General features: G+C 37.5%; 1 protein-coding gene across 1 annotated transcript in view; it reads left to right on the top strand.

Annotated features, from left to right (window-relative positions):
• The first annotated feature begins 1,116 nt into the window (after positions 1-1,116).
• LOC107567743 (seizure 6-like protein) overlaps positions 1,117-24,906 on the top strand; it is a 50,792-nt gene continuing 27,002 nt past the window's right edge. Inside the window, exon 1 of the mRNA XM_016253480.1 lies at positions 1,117-1,436. Within this exon, the coding sequence (XP_016108966.1) occupies positions 1,355-1,436 (82 nt within the window). The 5' untranslated portion in view covers positions 1,117-1,354. The remainder of the gene's footprint in view (positions 1,437-24,906) is intronic.

A 24,906-nucleotide genomic window follows, 5' to 3' on the forward strand; every position in this document is an offset into this window, starting at 1 on the left:
ACACCACTCCAGTCCATCAATTAACATCTTGTGCCAGAAGCAAAAGTTTGAAGTTAAAAATGTCTTGATGGATTGTCACTTCATAAAACATTAACTGATGGACTGAAGTGGTGTGGATTACTTGTGGATTATTGAGATGTTTTTATCAGTGGTTTGGACCCTCGTTCTGATGGCACACATTCACTACAGAGGATCCATGGGTGAGCAAGTGCTGTAATGCTAAATTTCTCCAAATCTGTTCTGATGAAGAAACAAACTCCTCTGCATCTTGTACGGCCTGAGAGTGAGTACATTGTCAGTAAATGTCAATTTTTGGGTGAACTATCCCTTTAAGCGAATTTCTCCCAATGAATGTTTTCTCTTTCTCTTCTGGAACACTTACTCAGTAATTAAAAGTAATTAACAAAGATTATCGCAAAGCAGCTTGATCCAGCTAACAAGCATTTGAAAATGACGCTCTCAGAGAAATGACTTTCTTCTCAGGCCACTGGATTGACAAGAAATAAAAGTGCATCAAAGCGTCACATATCTCAAAGCGGGCTGGAGGTCTTTATGCGGTTTCTGTCCAGCTCTTCTCACATAGCCAGGCATATCTTGTTGAAACATAGTCTGTTCTGGTCACGGCACCTCAAACTCAAGGTCTATCTCATTTCTTAGTGCAGGAGCCTTTTAGCCTGAGATGAGAAATGTGGGATAAACACTAATGCTGTTACTAGACTATAAATTCCCTTGACCGGTGAAGTCATGCATGATATCATATGGGGCTTCACTGTGGATTGATTTGGGAAAAACATTTGGTAATGCAAGTAGACACCAGCCTCTCCACTGGGAGTTTTAAATTGCCTTTATGGTCAAATGCAGACTGGGGTAAGTGGTCACACCATTCTCAGAAATGAGTTCTTCATGTATGTCAGAAAATTTCTGATTGGTTAAAAAGGGTGAGCTTGTGTTTATTTCAGATCAAACTATGCTCTATCTATCTATCTATCTATCTATCTATCAGTAACACATAAACATTCACTATTTCCCTGGATTCAGATTCTAAACTGTAGAAGCATATTCTCCCCACAGCATCAGCAACTTTTACACACACAAACCAGAGAGAGAGAGAGAGAGAGAGAGAGGAGGGGTGAGTGAAGGAGAAGACACACTGCGGAGTTCAGCAGAGAAGAGATGTAGAGAGCTGGAGACAGAGACCAAACCGACATCACAGCTGTGAACACACAGGAGCTCATGCACACACGCCGCCTGTGAGTTCAACTCCAAGTCTCTGACACTAAGCAGCTCTGCTGTGGACTTCAACGCTGCATCTGTGATTATTCTGGGCTGGACCCCCTTTGGACTGTGTCTTAACATGCTGGGAGTTCAAAGTGATGCTCTGCTGGTCGGCTTGATGGTTTGGATGGGAATCCTATGGGGAGAGATCACAACCCAAGGTAATGTTCATTACTGCACTGATTCATTCAGATGCCCTTGTGTCTTTGATGCACTGACACTGCTGTTTAACAGAAAGAGCCCTGGAAACTTTAATAACACACACCTCACTTTTATCACGATTACGCACAGCCTATTTGATAAAGACTCGTTGCAACACAAGTATTTGAGTTTAGTCGCCCTGATGCGACATGTGAGGTTTACGGACAAGATCATATGAGACAAACATGCCTGTTTGGATCAGTTTGGCTCGTGCATGCGCTGCCAGAATTCTTTTCAAGACAAAAGTGGGGCAGAAATAATGAAGAAACATGCTTCTGTGTGGATCTGCTGCATAATAACGCGCGTGGACAAAGAGAAACGCAGCGGGATTCCAACTGAATGTGATTTTATAATATTTCACATCTATAGATGTAATGCATAGACATCGTGCTTAAATCACAGTCAAGAAGGACCCTTTGGATTTGCGCTTTAAGTGCAATGAAAGTGCATGGAATGACATGAAAATGCACTGGTTTGTTGTCAGCTAATGCGTGTGTATGTGCGCTTGTCCATTCATAAGCATGCTTCCTTCACGCTATTATGAGTTTCTTTGCGCAAGATTGCTATAAAAATAAATGCTTTCTTTTGTAAATCGTGCGCTCGCATCAGAAACAGGAGCAGTTTGATTTCAGTAAGTGTCACCTCCCCAAAACAGGAGACCTCACCCTCCCTGACCTGGTGTAATAAATGCAATGCTGTTGCATTATTCATGCAGATGCGTGAACAAGAAGTCAAATGACTGTGTTGGTTCATCCACCCGTGTTTTTCTTCCCCGAGCAGCTCTTTAATCACTTGCTGTGTAAATTTAGCTCAGTTCCACACGCGTGGGCAACTCATCTTTAATCGGGACATGCGTGAGTGCATGGGGCTCCTTAACACGATTCTGTCCTCTAGTAAAAAAATGATGTGTTTATTTTCCGTCAGTGGTGTGCGCTGATCTTCTGAAATGAGGAGGAAAAGGCACCTCTCTGCGTTTGGATTATTTCTGTCTAGGGATGTAACGATTCACTCAACTCACGATTCGATTCGATTCACGATTTATTTTTATTTTTTTTTTACAAAATGAGATTTAAGACAAATTATAAATTAAATGTGTCCTTTTATTATTGCTTGGACAAAAGTCAACAGAATGTGTTGACTTCAGTTTTGTGAAACTATACATACAAATATCTGCATGAAACAGAAACAGCAAACGAGCTGAATGAGATGCAGATTCACTCTCTGCCAGCAGGTGGTGCTTAAAGCGTTTCCTTGGTTTCCGCTGTAAACAAAGGAGCGCTGCACTTATGAACTTTAAAGGGGTCATATGATGCGATTTCAAGTTTTCCTTTCTCTTTGGAGTGTTACAAGCTGATTGTGCATAGATAAGATCCCTGAAGTTGCAAAGACTAAAGTCTCAAAACCAAAGAGATATTCTTTATCAAAGTTAAGACTCTGCCACGCCCCCCTAAAACGGCTCGTTCTAACACGCCCCCACATATCTACCTCACTATGTGGAAATATTTGCATAATGCCGCCCCAATGTGGACGCAAAGAAAGAAGGCGTGGTTTCAGTAACCGCAGTTTGTGTTGAAGCAGCATGTCAGGGAGACGCTGTGTGTTTCTAGGCGAAAGCAAAAGCACTTTATTTGGCCTTCCGGAAGTAGATGCATTTAGGAATGTTTAAGATTACTTACAACAGAACAGCAATGCATTTTATGGATGACCGTTTCGTGAACCTAGGAGAGGAGGTCATTCTGACTTTGCTATGACAATCTGGCGCTTCTGAATCAGCTTAAGTAAGTGTGTGTGTGCGTGTGAGAGAGAGAGAGAGAGACAGGGTCACTGTGGAGGCAGCTGTCTTAACCGTGGCTTGTGTACTGCAAACACATATTCATCACTGTGTCTGTCACTGTTTAGCATCTCAACCGATTTGAATCGTCACATATTTGAATCGATTTTCAACCGGCTCGCAGTTAATCGTTACATCCCTATTTCTGTCCAATGTAAATTCATATTCCAGCTCCATTTGACATTTCCAGTTTCCAGGTTAAAGGAACAGCGTTTTCTACACTATAACCAAGTATAAACAATATAGCCTATATGTTTTTGTTTCTATAGAACAACCTTGGCTATATTAAAAACTCACGTATGCGAGTTAAACATTGCTTCAAACATAATCATACAACAATACAATAACGGATATTGTATAATGTCATTAATAGTACAAACTGCTGTTTGTATGTTTTATTAGGCTATATTAGTCTCAGTTATTGTATCATCGACTATCCTTGGTCAAACGTGCATTATGGTCGCAGACATGGAGGTGAAGCTACAGCTTTATTATTTATTTATTAATTCGAGTGATTTTAAATTAATTTTGATTCAGATTTAACTGAAAGTGGTGATATGTGACTGTTTTGTAATTATTGTAATTATGCATCGGTTTGACGCATTCAGGTTTTTAATAAGACAAAACCTTCCTCTGAAACTTCATATATAGTGTGGATAGTGTTACTTGAGAAACACGAGCGTCATATTTTGTTATTTTTTTTATTTATTTTACTTGTAAAGGAAGGCCTACTAGCAAGCGCAACTTCCTGTCACCGTGAGCGCATCTTTGCTGATAATGTGAGTATGGTTTTTACATGTAGTTTACATTCCTTTATGTATCATGCTAAATTTGCTAGGTTATCCAGTTTTAGGCTACATGGCCATTAAGTGAACCCATGAACCACGGCTGGTTGCCCAGTTAATCATGTGACATGAAATCTCACAAAATTTTACTATAAAAATAAAGAATTCAGGGCCAGATGTTGTGGGTTAAACAAAAGATAACTTCCCTTTAACACAGATGGCTATATAGTTTAAAAATGTGTAAAAACATGCAGTAGGCTACTTTCAATTACAAAATGAGCTTACGATAGAATTAAAACCACCTCCTTCTCCTGACTGATAACACTACTCTTGCCTGCTGGTTTTTATTGACAGCTCTAATGAAAACACTTAATTAAATAATTACATAAATCAATTAATTCATTAAAGGGATCATATGATGCGATTTAAATTTTTCCTTTCTCTTTGGAGTGAGGCAAGCTCTTGGTGCATAAAGAAGATCTGTAAAGTTGTAAAGACTAAAGTCTCAAATCCAAAGAGATATTCTTTATAAAAGTTCAGAGTCAGCCACACCTACCTAAAACGGCTCGTTCTAACACGCCCCCACATATCTACGTCACTATGTGGGAAGATTTGCATAACGCTGCCCAAATGTTCACGCAAAGAAAGAATCCGTAACTTTTATTCTCGCTGTAGTATTGTTGTTGCTACCGCCGCCATGTTGTGGAGTCGCTGTGTGTTTCGTTGTGAAAGCGAAACTACTTTGTTTGGTCTTCCAAAAGAGGACACAACTAGAAATCAGTGGTTAAGTTGTATTTACAACACTGTTCCAGAACACTTCAACCCAAATATTCAGATGTGTGCAGCGCATTTTATGGAGGATGGATGAGGACTGTTTCCTGAACCAGTAGCCTAATGCGTCTGTGGCACAAAGGCTGTTTCTATAAAGTTGAATGAATGAATGAATGAATGATGCATTTATATAGCGCTTTATTGTGTATTGTTGTACACCCAAAGCGCTTTACAATCATATGGGGGGTCTCTCCTCAACCACCACCAGTGTGCAGCATCCACTTGGATGATGCGACGGCAGCCGCAGGACAGCGGCGCCAGTGCACTCACCACACACAAGCTACAGGTGGAGAGGAGAGAGAGTCATAGAGCCAATCAAGTGGTTGGGGATTATTAGGAGGCCATGATTGACAAAGGCCAGGGGGGCAATTTGGCCAGGACACCGGGGTTACACCCCTACTCTTTACGAGAAGTGCCATGGGATTTTTAATGACCACTGAGAGTCAGGACCTCGGTTTAACGTCTCATCCGAAGGATGGTGCTTTTTGACAGTATAGTGTCCCCGTCACTATACTGGGGCGTTAGTACCCACTCAGACCACAGGGTGAGCACCCCCTGCTGGCCTCACTAACACTTCTTCCAACAGCAACCTAGTTTTCCCAGGAGGTCTCCCATCCAGGTACTGACCAGGCTCAACCCTGCTTAGCTTCAGTGGGCAACCAGTCTTGGGCTGCAGGGTGACATGGCTGTGGCAGTTGGGCAGTTCCAACTTTGCAAGGACAGTCTGGCGCTTCTGACTCACAGCCTGTAAGTACGTTTTTTATATTTAAAGAATTTGCCACTGATGATTCAAACGCAAGTTTTGAGCAGTGTAGAGTAGGCTTGTTGTTTGTTGTCTCTCCGATCACAAATGCAGACATGGTTTTATGTTTACGCGGCACAATACGCAACGCAACGCGTAAAAAGACAGTATTAGTCATTATAATCAGTAATTATGTCCCCACTGGATGCAACAAATGCCTCGTTTGTAATGGGCAATCTAGTAATCTAGTGATGTCCGGATCACGAATGAATCGTTCTATTTAACCGGATCTTCTTAGTGAACCGGGCGAACCAGTTCACCAAATCGAACTGAATCGTTTGAAACAGTTCGCGTCTCCAGTATGCACTAATCCACTAATTACTTAAGTTATTCGGTTTATAAACGTGCCTGACACTCCCTCTGACGCGAAATAAACCAATATCCCGAGTTATTCAGTTACTCCTAACACTACATTGACTGAACTGCTAAAAGAGAACCGATGATGGGATGTGCACAAGCAGAGCAGCTGAACTGAGTCTCGTCCTGCTGGGAGACAGCATGATCACAGTATGTTAAGGGGAGTAACATTTCCGTCAGACGCTTGAGGCATTCGGCCAATCACAATGCACTGGATAGCTGGCCAATCAGAGCACACCTGGTTTTTTCAGACCGATGGGCTTTGTAAAAATCGACTCGTTTCAGAAAGGCGGGGCATAGAGGAGAAACAATAATGTACAATATGTGGAAAATAATGTGTTTTTTGAACCTTAAACCACATAAACACATTTCATTACACCAAATACACAACATAATGTTCTTTTTAGCAACATCATATGACCCCTTTAAATAATTAATTTAGTTCATTGTGGGTTAAGGGTTTGATTATACTTAAATTAAACACATTACACAAGCACTAATATTTAATAGTATTTAATTCTTTATTTATAAAAAAAATGTTACTTCTAAAAAAATATATTTCCTTTGGTTTTGTAAGTTTGGTCTGAGTTCTTGATGCTTGTACAACGTTTTCACCAGCAGGTGTTGCCAGCATGTGCTGTTTCAAGTGCTTCGAAACATCGAATCATTTTTCGAAGCAATTGGTTAAATTGATTCAATGCTTCGAAAAGCTTCGTTTCTCCCATCACTAGTCTGGTTGTCATTTTTTGGTTGTTAAAAAAAGGTGCGCTCATTCAAAACAGTTGCGTTCAATCCTTCGCTGGCTGTGCTGATTAGTGGGTCTGTTGTGTCTCGTGTCGCAAGTTCAGTGACGCAGGTAGTGACTATTCTCTCCGGCCAATCAGTGATCAGCAAGGTTTACACGTCACGATTTGGTAACGATACGGTTCACTTAGAACCTCAACCGAGGTGGTACTGAAAAAAGTACTGGGTACCAGGTACGGTACACCATGGAAAACCCCCCAAAAGTGAACCGTGCCGTAGAAAAGCGCCATAAGTTTAATTGAATGTTGGATAACTGCACAGGCAAGATTTGTAAGTGACTAGTCTTGTGGATTCTAATACATATGCTATAAGTCTTGTGGGTATTTTTTGTTTTCCCTTGCTCCATAGACTTCCATTTTAATGTTCTGTTCCATTTAGTTTAGATTGACAGCTTTAACCATGCATTATTCTGTTGTCAGCACAGAATATGATGTGTAAAGAAACAAAATGGCATTTTAATGGCAAAAAGCATTTGTTTTGCAACTGTACAGTTATTTAAATTCTAGATTTCTACATTAGCTTCCGAGTTGGCTTTTGTTTAATTTACATAGTGGAAAATGAGAATTGAAATAAACGGCATAAGAGCATTACTTTAAACACAATTACAGTGCGTTGTTTGTGTTTACAAATAATGAGTTGAAATTGTCTGGAATTCGACAACATCTGTAATAGTGATTCATTACTTAATATAGAACTGAATTTGTACTGAACCCAGCACTTTCCATAACTAGAAGTGTTAGATTGCAAAAGTTATCATGTCCCTCGTGTTCACTTTGGATCACGTCCCATAATAATTGAGTTCTCTTTGTTTTGGCACACTCTGTTTGTTAAAAGGAATGAGATCTTAGTTACACTAACTGTCTTTATTGCATAACTACCAGCAGTGCAGATGGGGAAAATTAAATAATTATTTTAAATTAATATTTTAATATGACTCAAGATGGCACAGTACAATTTATTAATACTTTATTTGTCTGATACAGTGTTTAAAATGTTACTTACAAATGATTTAATATTATAAAAAATAATACATTTATTTGTGTAATATAAATATATTAAATAAAAAATACATTATGCATTTCTACAATTATATTTATATAAATTAAATTAAAATTATTTATTTAATATGATTTTAAGGAATGTTTTAAATCACTTTTTCTAAAATATATATTGGTAAAAAAAAGACTTTCAGTGAACAGCTCTTAAAAGAACCATTTTTTAAATAATCTAAAGAACCTTTTTTCCACTAGATGGAACCCCATAGAATATAATAAATGCCAATAAAGAATCTTTATTTTTATGAGTGTATGGATAATTATAGACATTTTCTGTTATTGCTTCTTGTTATGTTTTTGTTTAGCAGGCCTCATTACCATGATTTTTAATTAGTAATTAAGTAAAGTAATTAAAGAAAAGTGAATATTTGTATAAGTATCAGCGAGTGGCATAACTACCAGCAGTGCAGATGGGGAAAATTAAATAATTATTTTAAATTAATATTTTAATATGACTCAAGATGGCACAGTACAATTTATTAATACTTTATTTGTCTGATACAGTGTTTAAAATGTTACTTACAAATGATTTAATATTATAAAAAATAATACATTTATTTGTGTAATATAAATATATTAAATAAAAAATACATTATGCATTTCTACAATTATATTTATATAAATTAAATTAAAATTATTTATTTAATATGATTTTAAGGAATGTTTTAAATCACTTTTTCTAAAATATATATTGGTAAAAAAAAGTCTAAAACTACATACTTTACTGATTACTGAAGTTTATTTATTTACTTTTATTTTCTTTTTTTTTACAATTCATATTTCATATCTAACCAGCCCCAAATATTGTATGGTAGCTCTTACCATTGTCATTTATTAAATGACATTTATTAATCAATGTTTAATATAACTACAATAAATTTGCAATAAAGTAATGAATTACATTATACATTTATAAAATGATACTTTAATTAAAATTATTTTTAATTAAATAATTTTTCGTTTTTAACAAAGTATTTCAAAATAAATTGATTTTAAAAGATGAAAAAAATGAAAAAGGCATCCGTTTCATAGAATAACTAATTTGATTGTACCTGTGTGGGTTTGTTGATTCAGGATATGATGGGCTTCTGTCTGGTTCTGAATCCATCACCAGGTGTTTGTTTTGCTAATATCATATTTCCCTAATCGGATATGAAAACAAACGCTGATGTAGATCCATTGAACGCTGGCATGTTCTGTAAATATAAGCGTTAGGTAATATCTCTAGCGTAATTTGTTGGCTGGCATTATGGTATTATTTCAATTAAGCATGTGGTGTGTTAAAAATAGCAATAAGCGCTTAAGATTTCTGTGTACATCAGAATACAGTTGTATGCAAGATCACTGCCATTTAATAAGCTGTGACATTAGGGCAGCTTGCGTAATATCTGCTATCCAGTGGCTCTTTACCATGGGCTTGCGGCCTGTGCGCGTACGTACAGTGGATCTTGGAAAGTGCTTTCCACTGTAGTTTCCTCCGAATGAGAGGTTTGCATCTGATGCCCTGGAGGTTTGCTGATGGGAGGGCGACTGACAGCTTCTCTTTAGCGCCTGGAGCCAGACTCAGCAGCTCAGCACCTCCTCATCGTTCACACAGAGGATTCTCTAGTCACTGGGAACTGGAGAGACTTTCTCGGGTTTCCTTTGAACACTCGTGTCCTACAGCACAAAAAAATACAAGATGAGATGTGGACAACCTAAAGATTGCAAGTGGTGGTTTTAGGAGATGCTTTATGCATTACCAGCTAATTAAGTGACAGTAAAGACATTTTATATTATTACAAAAGTTTACTATATAATTGCATTATGGTTTCCACAAAAATATTAAGCAGCACAACTGTCCTCAACATTGATAATAATAAGAAATGTTTATAAATTATATTTTATATTTTTATAAATTCATATTTTATATACATGCAGCCTGGTGAGCATCATAAATACACTCTTAAAAATAAAGGTGCTTCACGATGCCATAGAAGAACCTTTTTTGTCTCAATGGTTCCATAAAGAACCTTTAACACCTGAAGAACCTTTCTGTTTCACAAATGGTTCTTTGCGGTGAAAGAAGGTTCTTCCGATTATAAAAAAGTAAATGGTACTAAATGGTTCTTTTTGGAACCAAACTTGGTTCTTCTATGGCATCGCTGTGAAGAACCTTTTTAACCACCTTTATTTATTTATATATATATATACATTTAGCTGTCTTGGAATAGTGTGCTATTATAATTTTCTTTATTAAAATCCTTTTAATTAAAATATGAATTAAAACCTACATTCTTTAAATGTCTGATTATTCCATTTTTTTTTTATTCAGTCTTTTTTTATATATATAATTAATAATTCATAACTAGTTACAATTCCTCCCTCAACCTCAGCTGAGATATTATGTGGTAGCTGCCAGAAACATTATAATTTTCTTTATTAAAATCCTTTTAATTAAAATATGAATTAAAACCTACATTTTTAAATGTCTGATTATTAAAATTTTTTTTAATTCAGTCTTTTTTTTTTAATATAATTAATAATTCATAACTAGTTACAATTCCTCCCTCAACCTCAGCTGAGATATTATGTGGTAGCTGCCAGAAACAGTGTTACATTTGTCATTTATGTTAGTGTTTAACCAACAACCTACAGATGAAAAAAATGTTGAATTTTGCACTGGCAAACACTGCTCTAGGTCTAGTTTCAGGTTCAGACCCCTTTAGCAATCTGTGTTTTGCTGAAGGGCAAAATATGGATGCTTTTCTTCTTGTGATCAAACCATCAACCTATTGGTTACCAGCACTGAGCTTTTGCCCACTTGCTTATCAGGTAGGCAGCAAGAGGCTGTCAAACGTCAAATTAAGGCCCTCGTTAACGTTTCCCGATGAAAACGTGAGGAAACAGTTTAGCGTAAACATCCTGACACAAGAGTTTCACAGCCGAGCATCTGTTGCCTCGGAGTGTTAATGAAATTATCAGAAAGTGTTAATCAGCCCTGACTGATCGCATTGGTCGAGTGAATCCAACAAAACTAATGAACGGCCCAAAGGATTGGCTCATCTTTACCAGTGCCCTGAAAAGAGAATATATTAGTGTGTGTTTTGTGTTTAGTTGCACTGACTGGATTAATTTCAGGGGTCATTAAATGCTCTAAAATGTTTACTCTGACATGCAGAAGACTAAAATCAACTTGACTTACATAATAAATGATCCTAGTCTTATTTTAAAGGATTCAGTGTATGTCGTGCCAAAATTGTTTGACTCAGAACATTAATCACATTGGGTTGCAACCACCATTTCGTGTTTGTTGAGTTTTAAGTAATAGTTCTCTCAAAAATAAAAATTTGCTGAAAATGTACTTATCCTCAGGCCATCCAAGATGTAGATGAGTTTGTTTCTCCATTGGAAAAGATTTGGAGAAATGTAGCATTACATCACTAGCTCACCAATGGATCCTCTGCAGTGAATGGGTGCCGTCAGAATGAGAGTCCAAACAGCTGATAAAAACATCACAATAATCCACAAGTAAGCCACACCACTCCAGTCCATCAGTTAATGTCTTGTGAAGCTGTGAAAAAGCTGTGTGCTTGTAAGAAACAAATTCACCATGAAGTTGTTTTAACTTTAAACCATAGTTTTTGTTTTTTTGCAAAATCCATAATAATGTGTTGTCCAATGAAAAAGTCCATCCCCTGTTGTCCTCTCACATCAAAATCCACCAACATATTTGTTTAGAACTGATTTGAACTGTTTTCACAATCTGTTTGAAGTTAAAAACTTCTTAATTATGGATTTATTCTTTAAAGCATGCAGATTTTTCTCTCGCAAGACATCAGTTGATGGACTGGAGTGGTGTGGATTACTTGTGGATTATCGTGATGTTTTTAATCAGCTGTTTGGACTCTCGTTCTGACGGCACCCATTCACTCATCTCCATGAATAAACAAACTCCTTTACGTCTTGTATGGCCTGAGGGTGAGTACGTTCTCAGCAAATTTTCATTTTTGGGTGAACTGTTCCTCGAAGGACATTTGCTCCCTCACATTGAGCCATGGTGCTCAAATGGGAAATGTGAGTTGAAGCCTGGTTTTTGTTGTGTCTTGATCGTTCCCTCCTTTCAGGTACTCTGCTGTTAAAAGAAAAGCAATAAACTGTAATGGAATTATGCAAGACTGTCAAGACTGGAGAATAAGGCTCCTCAAGCATCTAAATGTTTACTGTTGCCAACACGCCTTTTAAAGAGATTAAAAAGCAGGATATTGTTGAGGAATAGAACACAGCCCCTCATAATCGCTCCTAATGCGGCTACAGCGCTAATGATGCATGTGAATGAGCGATTCAGAACGTCAGCGCTGAACTTTGAAGATGCTCCATGATGAATCTGAGCCTCTGAATATGACGGTGTCACTTCAGCCAGATGGAACGGTTGGTGCAAAGCATGCACCATCTGTCAGGCACATGACATATAAATTTCCGCGGAGCATTTTACATGCTTAATATTTCAGCTTCCCTTTGCTTCAAAGCGGTGGCTGACAGGTCGCATGTTTTGAAACGTCCCAACCTGTTTCTCTGATTTGAGAGCTGCACGCAAGCGACTGCCTTCACCTGAGCCCGGGTGCGTTTAGCGCATCGAGACGAGGTGAGAAATGCAGTCAAAGCATTGCCGTCAGCTCCCCCGTCTCCACGGTGACATTTGAGAGCTAGTGTTTGCCTTAACATTTTAGCTCGATGTTTTACACACCTTCAGCTGTCGGGTTTGTTCATCCTGTGCTTGCGAGCGCTGTCAGCCGCTAATGCAGACGGACAGTCCCAGCAGGTGGAGAGAGTCGATTCAATGCTGAAACTTCATTTTACAGCTATTATGGAAATGACTTTTTGGGGGCATGAAGACAGCTTTAGAAAGAGCCTCAGAATTAATGTAATTTCAGACGTTTAGATCTGAATCATTTCTGAATGTGATAAGGTCTCGCGCCTGCTGCTTTTGTAGATGGGAATTAATGTCTTGAAATGTGGCTGAAGAGCTTTAATGCCCTTAAAACCTACTGTGGAGGTACCATGGTACTTTTGATATATACCAGGGAACTTATTACTTATTAATATGCCGTGGTATTTTAGACATGTAACATGGTATTACCAGCGTATTATTGTAACTACCATGTGCATTTGTACCAAAAGTACCATAGTATTACCATCTGATACTATTACTGTTATGCCACACAGTCGTTTTTGCAAAGTACATAACTATTTCATTGTACTGTCATATCCAAAAACTATTATTATCTGGTACCACACTTGCAAAAAAGTACCATAGTATACTGCCATGGTATTTTTGAAAAGTACCATGGTATTCTTGGAAGTTGTGGTAAGTGTTTCAAAAGTACCATAGTATTATCAGATGTGCCATAGTACAGCCACAGTACTTTTTGTAAGTTATAACCAGAAAAATCATGGTATTACAATGTTACCAAATTAAAAACATTGTATCACCATGGTAAATATTCATAGAATAATGGTATTAACCATGTTACCATATCAAAAATGGTATTACCATGGTAAATATCCATAAAACCATGCTTTTACCATTTTCCTTAAAAATGTGATGGTACCATGATATGGTGATGTTATCAGGTAAAAATACCATGGTATTTACATGGCACTACAACAAGGTACTTTTATGAATATCATAGCACTGGTACCACATTAAAAAAAGTACAATTTAGACATGTAAGATGTTATTGCCATGGTATTTTGGAAATGTACAAGGTCAGTCTTGGAAGTTATGGTAAATGTTTCCATAGTATTAGCATCTGATACAGTCACTGTACCATGGTGCCACCACGGTACTTTTTCTTAGGCCATAACCAAAAAGCTGTGGTAATACCATGGTGCGTATAAAAATCAGGGTGTTACAGTGGCACCATGCTATCAAAAACATGGTATTTTTCCTTACAAAAGTGGTATAGTGATGGTTAGAGGTGGAAATACCATGAATGTACCACAAATACCACAATAAGAGTACTTACTGGCTATTTTTAGGTACTTCTTAGAATAATGTGGTTTTATCACAAAAAAATTTATTATCTGATACCACAGAAGTACCTTGGAGTACCATGTAAATACTGCGGTACCATGGTTTACATCAAAGTACCATGGCTTTACCATCTGATTCAGAAAAATTGTTAATATTGCAGTAGTCTTTAGTGCTTCTGTTTTTTAGTGATTGTTACATTCCATGGTATACATGATATTCCATATTACTTAAAAGAATACCATGGTATTACCATGATAAAAAAGCATGGCAGTACCATGGTGCTTTATTGTTAGCGTGTGATGTAAGGCGTCGCGAATGCTGTGTTAAAATGGGTGGCCGGGTGTTTTCTGCCTGTGCAGTCTCGGCTGCGGTCGGAGCCAGGCCTTTTGAGCGTGTGAATGAGCGATCGGTTGGAGGGTTCTTGGCAGGGCTGCACACTTTAGTGCCTCTCTGTGGGCAACAGTCATTGAAACACCACTCACACTCCAGACTGCCTCCCGTTCATGCATGGAGCACAAGATGGAGGAGTCAAGGCATGGAGAAGAGGGGGGGGGGGGAAAGAAAAAAACACTCATTTTCATAGCCTTTTTTTCCATCTTGCATCCATCAAACTTTGTCACACTTATGAAATCTCCTCACTGTCACAGGATCTGTGTGTAGATGACAAGCACTTTGATTTTTAGACGTACGGCGGGTTTCCTCTGGGTAGCATAAAGCATAAATAAATCAACAAATAAATGTTTTAAAGGACAACCGCATTAATTGTAAATGGAGAGGGCTTTTAAGATCGGTTGTCATGGTGATAGGAATATCAACACAGGAAATCTTTGGGAAAACAAGAGTGGAATTCAGTTCAGTTCGATTCTGTTTTATTAGTAGAGCACTTTTTCTATTGAAATTGGTCCAAAGTAGCTTTACAAAGAAAAGTACGCAGTGAATAAGCCAAATGTGACATTGCCATGGAAAAACCAAAGATATTCAGGTTAGATGGGGAAGAATCTCAAAGGCCATTATCTGTGGGTTGGTTTTGAAGTTGCATACTAATTAGTAATTACATTTTTGAAATTAAGTAGTATGCATGCTATTATACTGTACGTTATGTGAATTTCTGTATGCTTGGAACATCTGGATGACATACTGCATTTGCCTGAGTCAACTAGAGCTCACAACGTGAAATACTTAATCCCATAATGCAATGCAGTCAACTTCATTTTCCAATAGAATTTTTATATTTTATATTATATTAATCCAGTTTTACTAACCGTTTTTATAAAATTGTAAACTCTTCTGAATTAAAGGGGGAAAATTATTGTAAATATTTCCAAGATGATAACTGGATGTCATATGCTGAGTGAAACAAGCAAAATAATGAGGTCATGTGACTGCATTTATTTGACCCAAAATCATTTAAAAAATGAAATATTTTACAATTTCAAATTTCTGTTTTCTAATCGAATATATTTTAAAATGTAATTTATTTCTGTGATGCAAAGCTGAGTTTTCAGCATCGTTACTCCAGTCTTCAGAGTCACATGATCCTTCAGAAATCATTCTAATATGCTGATTTGAGCTCAAGAAACATTTCTGATTATTATCAATGTTGAAAACCCAAGTGCTGCTTTGTATTTTTTGTGGAAACTGTGATATGTATTTCAGGATTTAATGAATAGAGCGGCATTAATTTAAAACATTTTAAATGTCTTTACTGTCAACTTAATGAGTCCTTGCTTATTAAAAGTAGGCATATTCATTTCTTAAAATCTTACTGACCCCAAATGTTTGAGTGGTAGTTTACTGTAAAGAAATGGTAGTATGATCATCTGCTATTCTGAACATTGACAGAAGTTTGTGAGGAATCTGTGTGTTTTTGTGGGCTGATGCCCAGATCGTTCTTCTTGATCTTTTTGATCCCTGAAGATGAACTTACTCTTTGTAAGTTAAATGAAGGCAGGAGAGGGAGAATGGAGAGGATACGGCCCTTTGATGTATTGTCACCCTTTGTTCTCCAGAGAAGTGGCTAATCACACTCTTGTCGTATCGTAGAAAATGCCGTTCGTTTCACCACAGTTTGAGGAACACAGCGTCCCAAAATAACACAAATAAAACCAAAGCAAATGTCATAATGTTGAGGGAGGAGCGCTGAGATTAAAGGCAGAGGACAGAGGGAAGGATGGAGGGTGAGAGGAGAGAGAGGAGCAGGACAGACGACGCACACCTGTGCAGCTGCTCAGAGACGCTTGAATGACGAGCGGGCAGAAGATGCCATCTGCCTCGCCATCCTGGAGGGAATCCAATAGATTCCGGCCCCCAAAACATCCAAGAATTGATGAGATCCCTATAAAGGCACCATGGAGACTGTTCTCATGTTCTTTAATAGGACTGAATTGTATTCATATTTAAAATACTTTCTTCTGTCCTAATTTAATATGCTGAAACAATAACTACACTGTGAGAAAAAATCTGTTGAAAAACTATAAATGTCCTGACAGAAAATGACCAGTACCTTTTCCGTTACGGATGTTTCCTTCAGCCCTTAAACACAACTCAATGCAAAGCATAATTCAAAATATGGGTAAACGCCTTTAAAAAGTCAATAGAGAAGATTTGTTAATATTACCATGGTACATTGGGCTGTATGTTTACATTCAAATTACGTCACGTAAATGGTCTTCTAAAGCAATGTAAAGACTGTATTAAAGAATGATTTACATTTACATTTATTTGACACTATTTAATTTCTTAAAAGAGTTTAAACTTGCCTTCTGGTCCTGTAGTATGAAACCAGGTTGTGCGTTGTCCAGAATTGAATTGAATTCCAATTTAATACCTGAAATTAAACTGTATTTGAATTGAGGTAGCAAACAGGTTGCAGAATTGCAATTCTAATTTATTGTTTTTATACGTATAAGTAAATTCAAAAAAATTAATTTAGCTGTAATTTTTTACTAGAAAAGTTAGTTTCATCAAGACAAAGATACGATTTATCGAGATATAATACGATTATTGGAGTATGTTTAAAAAAAAATTTTTTTCATGTTTAATTCAATGTATTTCTGGCCATTTCTTTGTAATTGTTTGTGAAATTGAATTACAATTTCTGAGTGAAATGTTTTTTTGTTTTTTTTATTTAAAGGGTTAGTTCACCCAAAAATGGAAATTCTGTCATTAATTACTCACCCTCGTGTTATTCGAAACCCGTAAGACCTTCGTTCATCTTCGGAACACAATTTAAGATATTTTTGATGAAATATGAGGGCCGCGCAAGCGTGTGGCGGCGTAGACCCAGATCCGGAGTAATGACTTCATCAGTCTGGGTCTGGGTCAGTGCCCGGGGGCCGCCACACGCTCGCATCATGGTACTGTCGTGAACGCGCGTCCAAAGTGACGCAGTAGAGACGAAAATGTGGAATAAAGTCGTTATTTTTGTTTTCTTTGCGCAAAAAAGTATTCCCGTAGCTTCGTAACTTTACAGTTGAACCACTGATGTCACACGGACTACTTTGTCGATCATCTTGGTACTTTTCTGGACCGTGAACGCGGTAGTTACCTTGCTGTCTATGGGAGGGTCAGAGAGCCCTCATATTTCATCAAAAATATCTTAAATTGTGTTCCGAAGATGAACGAAGGTCTTACGGGTTTCGAACAACACGAGGGTGAGTAATTAATGACAGAATTTTCATTTTTGGGTGAACTAACCCTTTAAGTGTAATATGAAACATCCAATTTTTTTCACTTCATATTTTTTGGTTACATGTGCCATTTCATACGTCACAAGAGTAAAATTGCTTGTGGTTGTTCATTGCTAACTCATGAATGCTTATTTATAGTTGCTTTGCATATTATATTTAAATAGGAAAAAATGCTTACATTAAAATGATACACTTTAATGTAAAATAAGCTTATTAAATGACTAAATTTGACCATTTTGATGCCAAGTCTTTCACCCATCTTATTACACATGCAAGTTGATTTGTGCTGAAAAGCTTTACATGCCGGGTGAACGTGCCATCTGTACTGGATCAGGATTGACAGCTCTTATTTTCCACATCGACGGACGACTCAGTCAATCTAGAGCTGTGCAGTCACCAGCAATTTGATGGTACACTCACCAGGCGTTTGTCCAAGACTCTTGATGTAATTTGTACATGTTTACAGACTCGCAACAGATGATAAGGATGTTCACGTGGTAGTTCATTGGTTTAATATTGTATCCGTGGTGCATTGGGCAGCACTTTAGACAGAGATGATGTGTCATGTGGCTCATCCCAACACAATCAATGGCTGCTCCAGTTCAGCGTTGGATCTAGAGGGCTCGACTGACCCGATGGGGCCATGTAGGAACTGTCCCGAGACATCGACCCAGTCTCTGTGCTGCTCTCATTAGCTTCCACTGGGAGAAAAAAATCATTATTTCTGGTTCCTGCTCTTCTTTGTCTCTATCCCTGTGGTGTGAGCTTCCAGTAATAGCCGCTGAAACCGGCATTGAGCTCAGGGCCGAGCGCCACCGCTAATGAGGCAGGTGTTCAAATTAGTGAGCCAGGCCAGCGATCCCTTGGGAAAATGGCTGCCGTCATGTAGATGTGGAGAATGAGAATTTAGATTAATTAATGCTGGAATGTGAGCTTGAGTCAATAGTTCAGATATAATTTATATGCGGCCCTTCTGAGGTATTGTTTGGAAAAATATTGTGTTGAAGTGGTTGCCAAGGCACGGCGTGTGCTGATTGGTTTTAGCAAGATGCTGTGGTTGCTCTGGTGTTCTGGGTGGTTGGTAGGGTGTCATTTGCCAGCCCATTTCCAAGACTCAGACAGTATGCGATTTCAGACACACTGTCTGTGATATTCTGATCTCTAGATTTGACTTGTGTCCATCCTGAAATATTCTCTACCATTCCAATGCTGTTTTACAACCAATTTGTACGTATTTTACGAGGTGGCTAATTCGTACACACTCGACCTCACTCGCACGGTTTCTGTGATTGTTAACTGTGATAGGCGGGGTTAGGTGAGGTCTTTCGTATGAATTCCTACCAATTTGACACCTCATAAAATGCGTATGATTTTTCATGAATGAAATTGTTTGAATTAGCTAATTCATGTATGAATTAGCAACTTTGTCAAATATGTATGAATTGCTGTGAAATCGGGATGACCATCCAAACGTTCAGGGCCAATATGATTTTTAAAAAAGAAATTAATACTTTTATTTACCAAGGACAGATAATTTCACCCCAATATGTGTGATGTTTTGTAGTCATTATAAGCGCCTTAGCCTTCGTATGCGGTGGTTCTCCACAGCGACTGGATATGATCGGACGGGAATGCGCCGCCAGGAATTTACAGTTACAGTAATTGTCTGTTTGTCAGCTGTAAAGCGCGTCGGGGATGTCACCGGCGGTGGAAAGAGGAAGGGCATAAAAGCAGACAAATGTGGAGATTGAATTTTGTAGTCATTATAAGCGCCTTAGCCTTCGTATGCGGTGGTTCTCCACAGCGACTGGATATGATCGGACGGGAATGCGCCGCCAGGAATTTACAGTTACAGTAATTGTCTGTTTGTCAGCTGTAAAGCGCGTCGGGGATGTCACAGCGGTGGAAAGAGGAAGGGCATAAAAGCAGACAAATGTGGAGATTGAAAAGTCAAGGTTAGTTATATGTTTCTCTATTCAGCCATGCGTTCAATCCTTGACAAGCGTGCAATTCTTCCCCGCATCCATACAGCCAATGGCGGTGGCCTTTATCTGCTCTGCCCAGAAACACACAGTCTCTCTCTCTCTCTCTCCCTCTCTTTCTCTCTCGCCCATCCTCACCCACCGTCCTCTTTATCTCACGCAATCCCTCCTTTCACAACTCTTTTTCTCTGTGGTGGGATCATTGACACCTTTAATGAGTCAGCATCCAGTCACAGCACTAAACGGTGATAATAGGATGCTGTGTAGACGGGGGAGATGTGGAAGTGTGTGGGAATCTCTGCGAGAGCATGTTTATCGGTTCGGTCAAACCAAGTCATTTGGAGCTTATTTTAATGCCCTTTCTTGTACTATGACCGCCCACTTTCTTGGGTTCCGGAAGAACTTTTTTTTCTATTCATTTTCACCTTAGGGATTTCAAATAAAGACTCGGAAACCTCGAAGCAAACCAACCTGCTCCCCGCTGAATCACAACGTTACAAACTTTGACTTGACGCATCAACAATGTTAATTGTGGCAGGCAATATATTCCATAATTTATATTCTGTAATTCACCTCATATGCATTGCTTTGAAAAGAAAGATTTAATTTAAATACACTGCTGTTTAGCTTTCTTTTTTTCCCAATTTTAATTATTTAAAGGGGAATCAACTCATCCCATGAAGCATTACAATTGACTGTAATTTATGGTACAAAAAAATTATATATATATATATGTGTGTGTGTATATATATATATATATATATACTGTATATATACACACACATTGCTGTTCAAAATTTTGGGATTGTATATTTTATTTATTTATTTATTTAAAGAAGTCTCTTATATTCACCAAGTCTGTAATCAATAATACAATAAAACAGCTGCTGTTTGCTGCTCAAGAAACATCTCTCATTAATTATTATGCTTAATATTTTTGTGAAAAACATGAAACTTTTTTTTGGGGGGGGGGGGGGGGAAAAAAAAAAATTTGACACCTCATAAAATGCGTATGATTTTTCATGAATGAAATTGTTTGAATTAGCTAATTCATGTATGAATTAGCAACTTTGTCAAATATGTATGAATTGCTGTGAAATCGGGATGACCATCCAAACGTTCAGGGCCAATATGATTTTTAAAAAAGAAATTAATACTTTTATTTACCAAGGACAGATAATTTCACCCCAATATGTGTGATGTTTTGTAGTCATTATAAGCGCCTTAGCCTTCGTATGCGGTGGTTCTCCACAGCGACTGGATATGATCGGACGGGAATGCGCCGCCAGGAATTTACAGTTACAGTAATTGTCTGTTTGTCAGCTGTAAAGCGCGTCGGGGATGTCACAGCGGTGGAAAGAGGAAGGGCATAAAAGCAGACAAATGTGGAGATTGAAAAGTCAAGGTTAGTTATATGTTTCTCTATTCAGCCATGCGTTCAATCCTTGACAAGCGTGCAATTCTTCCCCGCATCCATACAGCCAATGGCGGTGGCCTTTATCTGCTCTGCCCAGAAACACACAGTCTCTCTCTCTCTCTCTCCCTCTCTTTCTCTCTCGCCCATCCTCACCCACCGTCCTCTTTATCTCACGCAATCCCTCCTTTCACAACTCTTTTTCTCTGTGGTGGGATCATTGACACCTTTAATGAGTCAGCATCCAGTCACAGCACTAAACGGTGATAATAGGATGCTGTGTAGACGGGGGAGATGTGGAAGTGTGTGGGAATCTCTGCGAGAGCATGTTTATCGGTTCGGTCAAACCAAGTCATTTGGAGCTTATTTTAATGCCCTTTCTTGTACTATGACCGCCCACTTTCTTGGGTTCCGGAAGAACTTTTTTTTCTATTCATTTTCACCTTAGGGATTTCAAATAAAGACTCGGAAACCTCGAAGCAAACCAACCTGCTCCCCGCTGAATCACAACGTTACAAACTTTGACTTGACGCATCAACAATGTTAATTGTGGCAGGCAATATATTCCATAATTTATATTCTGTAATTCACCTCATATGCATTGCTTTGAAAAGAAAGATTTAATTTAAATACACTGCTGTTTAGCTTTCTTTTTTTCCCAATTTTAATTATTTAAAGGGGAATCAACTCATCCCATGAAGCATTACAATTGACTGTAATTTATGGTACAAAAAAATTATATATATATATATGTGTGTGTGTATATATATATATATATATATACTGTATATATACACACACATTGCTGTTCAAAATTTTGGGATTGTATATTTTATTTATTTATTTATTTAAAGAAGTCTCTTATATTCACCAAGTCTGTAATCAATAATACAATAAAACAGCTGCTGTTTGCTGCTCAAGAAACATCTCTCATTAATTATTATGCTTAATATTTTTGTGAAAAACATGAAACTTTTTTTTGGGGGGGGGGGGGGGGGTAATAAATAGAACGTTCAAAAGAACAGCATTTATTTGGCACAGAAATATTTTGTAACACTGTAAATGTCCCTTTTGATCAGTTACATGCTTTTTTTGCTTAATAAAAATATAAATTTCTTAAAAAAAAAATTGGTCCCAAAATTTTGAACATTAGCAATAGTTTAATAGTTAGCCTAAATAGTGTATATACTCTACACAGATATAAAATAAAATGTAAAATATGTTTTTGCTTTATTGCAAAATACTCAAATTTATAAGCAGTATCTATTGCTGCAGTTTTTGTTTCCATGGTAATGGCGACTTCTTTGGTGTATCATTGTAAATTCTGCTAATAAACATGATTTTAAAAAAGTTGAATTGAAAATTGAATTCTTTTGAATTTAGACTTCTACAGAAGCTTAACCTCAGAGCTCACGGTAGGCCTGTCTTTATCGGATTATACGTTATTGCTAAAAGTCCGTTTTTCTGTAAAGAAAATGAATAGGATTTTTACTTCTGGAGCTCTGCTGTTGCTCTCTATCGCTGCTGGCTTTTAGCAGCATCCTGATAAAGACGTAACTGTCTGGTGGAGGTAAATAAACTCTGCTTTATCAACAGCAGAGCTTGGTAAATCTCTCCAGGTTGTTGAGGCAACAGCGTCTAACTGAAAATCCTCCAGCTGCTCTCTAGGCTGCAATTATGACAACTGAATACCTCTATTTTGATTTTGGCATATTCGCACCGAACAGCTTTTGGATTTGATCCAGACACACAAAGGGAGGCGGGATAGGAACCATCAAGCGTTTGTACACAGTTGACAGGATCTCGGGGTTCTTGCTGATCCAGATTGGTCGGGATCTTCCTCTTGTGGTGAATAGACCATTGTGCCGCGTGATCGGCCCTCTTTCACCTCTGTTTGAATGTCAAAGGATGCTGCTGAGAGGAATTATATTCCTGGATTTCAACAGACGAAAGACCTGGAATAGGGTTTGTTACAGACGGGGAGCTTCAGCTTGAGGAACACTGGTGTTTTTAACCATGCTGTCATATTTCACAAAATTTATATTGATGCACATGTGTTGCACAAGTTGCTGTGCATTTGCTTTCTAATAAAAAGACCAGTGGAGGTACCATGTTATTTATATATTTATTATACCATGGTATGGTACTGTGTGAAAAGAATATATATCATGTCCATACCGTGGTGAAATACTATGGTATTTTGATAAATAGTGTTATTTTAGTTTTGTTTATATACTATATGTAGTATTTATTAATATTTCACAATTAACTTTTTTTTTTAGATTTCCAGTTTTTTTTTTTTTTTTATATGTTCCCTTTTTTTTTAAGCTTAAATTTATTTTTTAAGTCTTAGTTTTAGTTACATTTTTTAAGCAATTTTACTTCAACTTCAACTTATTTCATTTCAGTTAGTTGCTAAGGCATAATTTTCAATGTTTAAGTTTACTATAGGCTACAGTATTACCATAAACTAAGGTATTACCATGATTGTATGATGGTAATACTATGGTACTTTTTGTAAGGGATACAGCAATTAAAAACAACATTTAGACATCCAGGATAGTTTTAATTGTACTATTGTTTACATGTATATGTATATACTGTTTGAATACAGGATTCATACATGGTTCTATGAAAAGCAAATACCAGACACCAGAAAAACAGCAGCTAGAAACCCCTTTAGACCGGTTTCAGACATTAATATTTCTCGCATGGATGAGCTGCCACCGTTTTTTCACCCCTCCTGCATTTTTCTCAGCGTTGGCCATTTATTGAATTGCATTTCTTCTGTTTCCACCGTCACTGTCAGGAAAGCTGTCTGAGTCATAATCCGACAGAATAAGCAGAGTGCGGGGGGACGGAAAGAAGCCGAGTCGAGGAAACAAGATAAAGAAAAGAGCGAGGCAGCGGGAGAGAGACAGCGAGACAGTGAGGTTTGAGTTGATGACAGCTAGAGGAGGATTAATTTCTCAGTCAGCAGCAGTGTTGGACTCTGTACTCTTAGTAATTGCTGTGCTGTTGGGGCCCCTGTGTTTGGGGCTCATTATCTCATGTGAATGAATGGGGTTTACGGGATCAGCTCAACCGCACTGATACTGCTGCAGAACGCTTCACTCGCTCTGGTTGGACGGGCGTTAATGTGTCTACTTGATGTGAGCAATTTCTAACCGGTGGAATAGTTCATTTGTCATTGAGAGTAGCGGGGAAAATAACACCCTAGTCATTTCTGGTTATTAAAGTTGGTGCACTTGCAGTGTAGCATTGTTGACTATGACTAATGGTCAAGCTAAGCATTTCTTTTTTTATCTTAATTTATTTTTTATTTTTTTGATGGTCAGTGTTGATATATAGAAAGTGGAATGGTCGGTGAAATATGTTATTATATGATATAATAATTACATGTTATAGCTACATATACATGATTTAATATGATAATATTAATATGATGATTTTATTGACAGTAGATATGTGTATAAAATTTATTATTTTATAAAAATTATATATGAATTATAAATGTAAAAAAAAAAAAAAAAATATATATATATATATATATATAATTTGTAATGCATTAAATTATATGCACATCATTATTTGTGTATATGCAATTTAATGCTACACTGCATATATAGAGATATTCGTTTTAGCAACTGATAATGTAAAATGTGATGAAATTAGATAGAATTAGATAAATTCAATATATAGATAGATAGATAGATGGATAGATAGATAGATGGATAGACGGATAGACGGATAGATAGATAGACAGACAGATAGACAGATGGATAGATAGATAGACAGATGGATAGATAGATAGATAGACGGATAGATAGATAGATAGATAGATAGATAGATAGATAGATAGAT

Source organism: Sinocyclocheilus grahami, unplaced genomic scaffold (assembly GCF_001515645.1).
Source record: "Sinocyclocheilus grahami isolate Dianchi unplaced genomic scaffold, SAMN03320097.WGS_v1.1 scaffold1186.1, whole genome shotgun sequence".
NCBI lineage: Eukaryota > Metazoa > Chordata > Actinopteri > Cypriniformes > Cyprinidae > Sinocyclocheilus > Sinocyclocheilus grahami.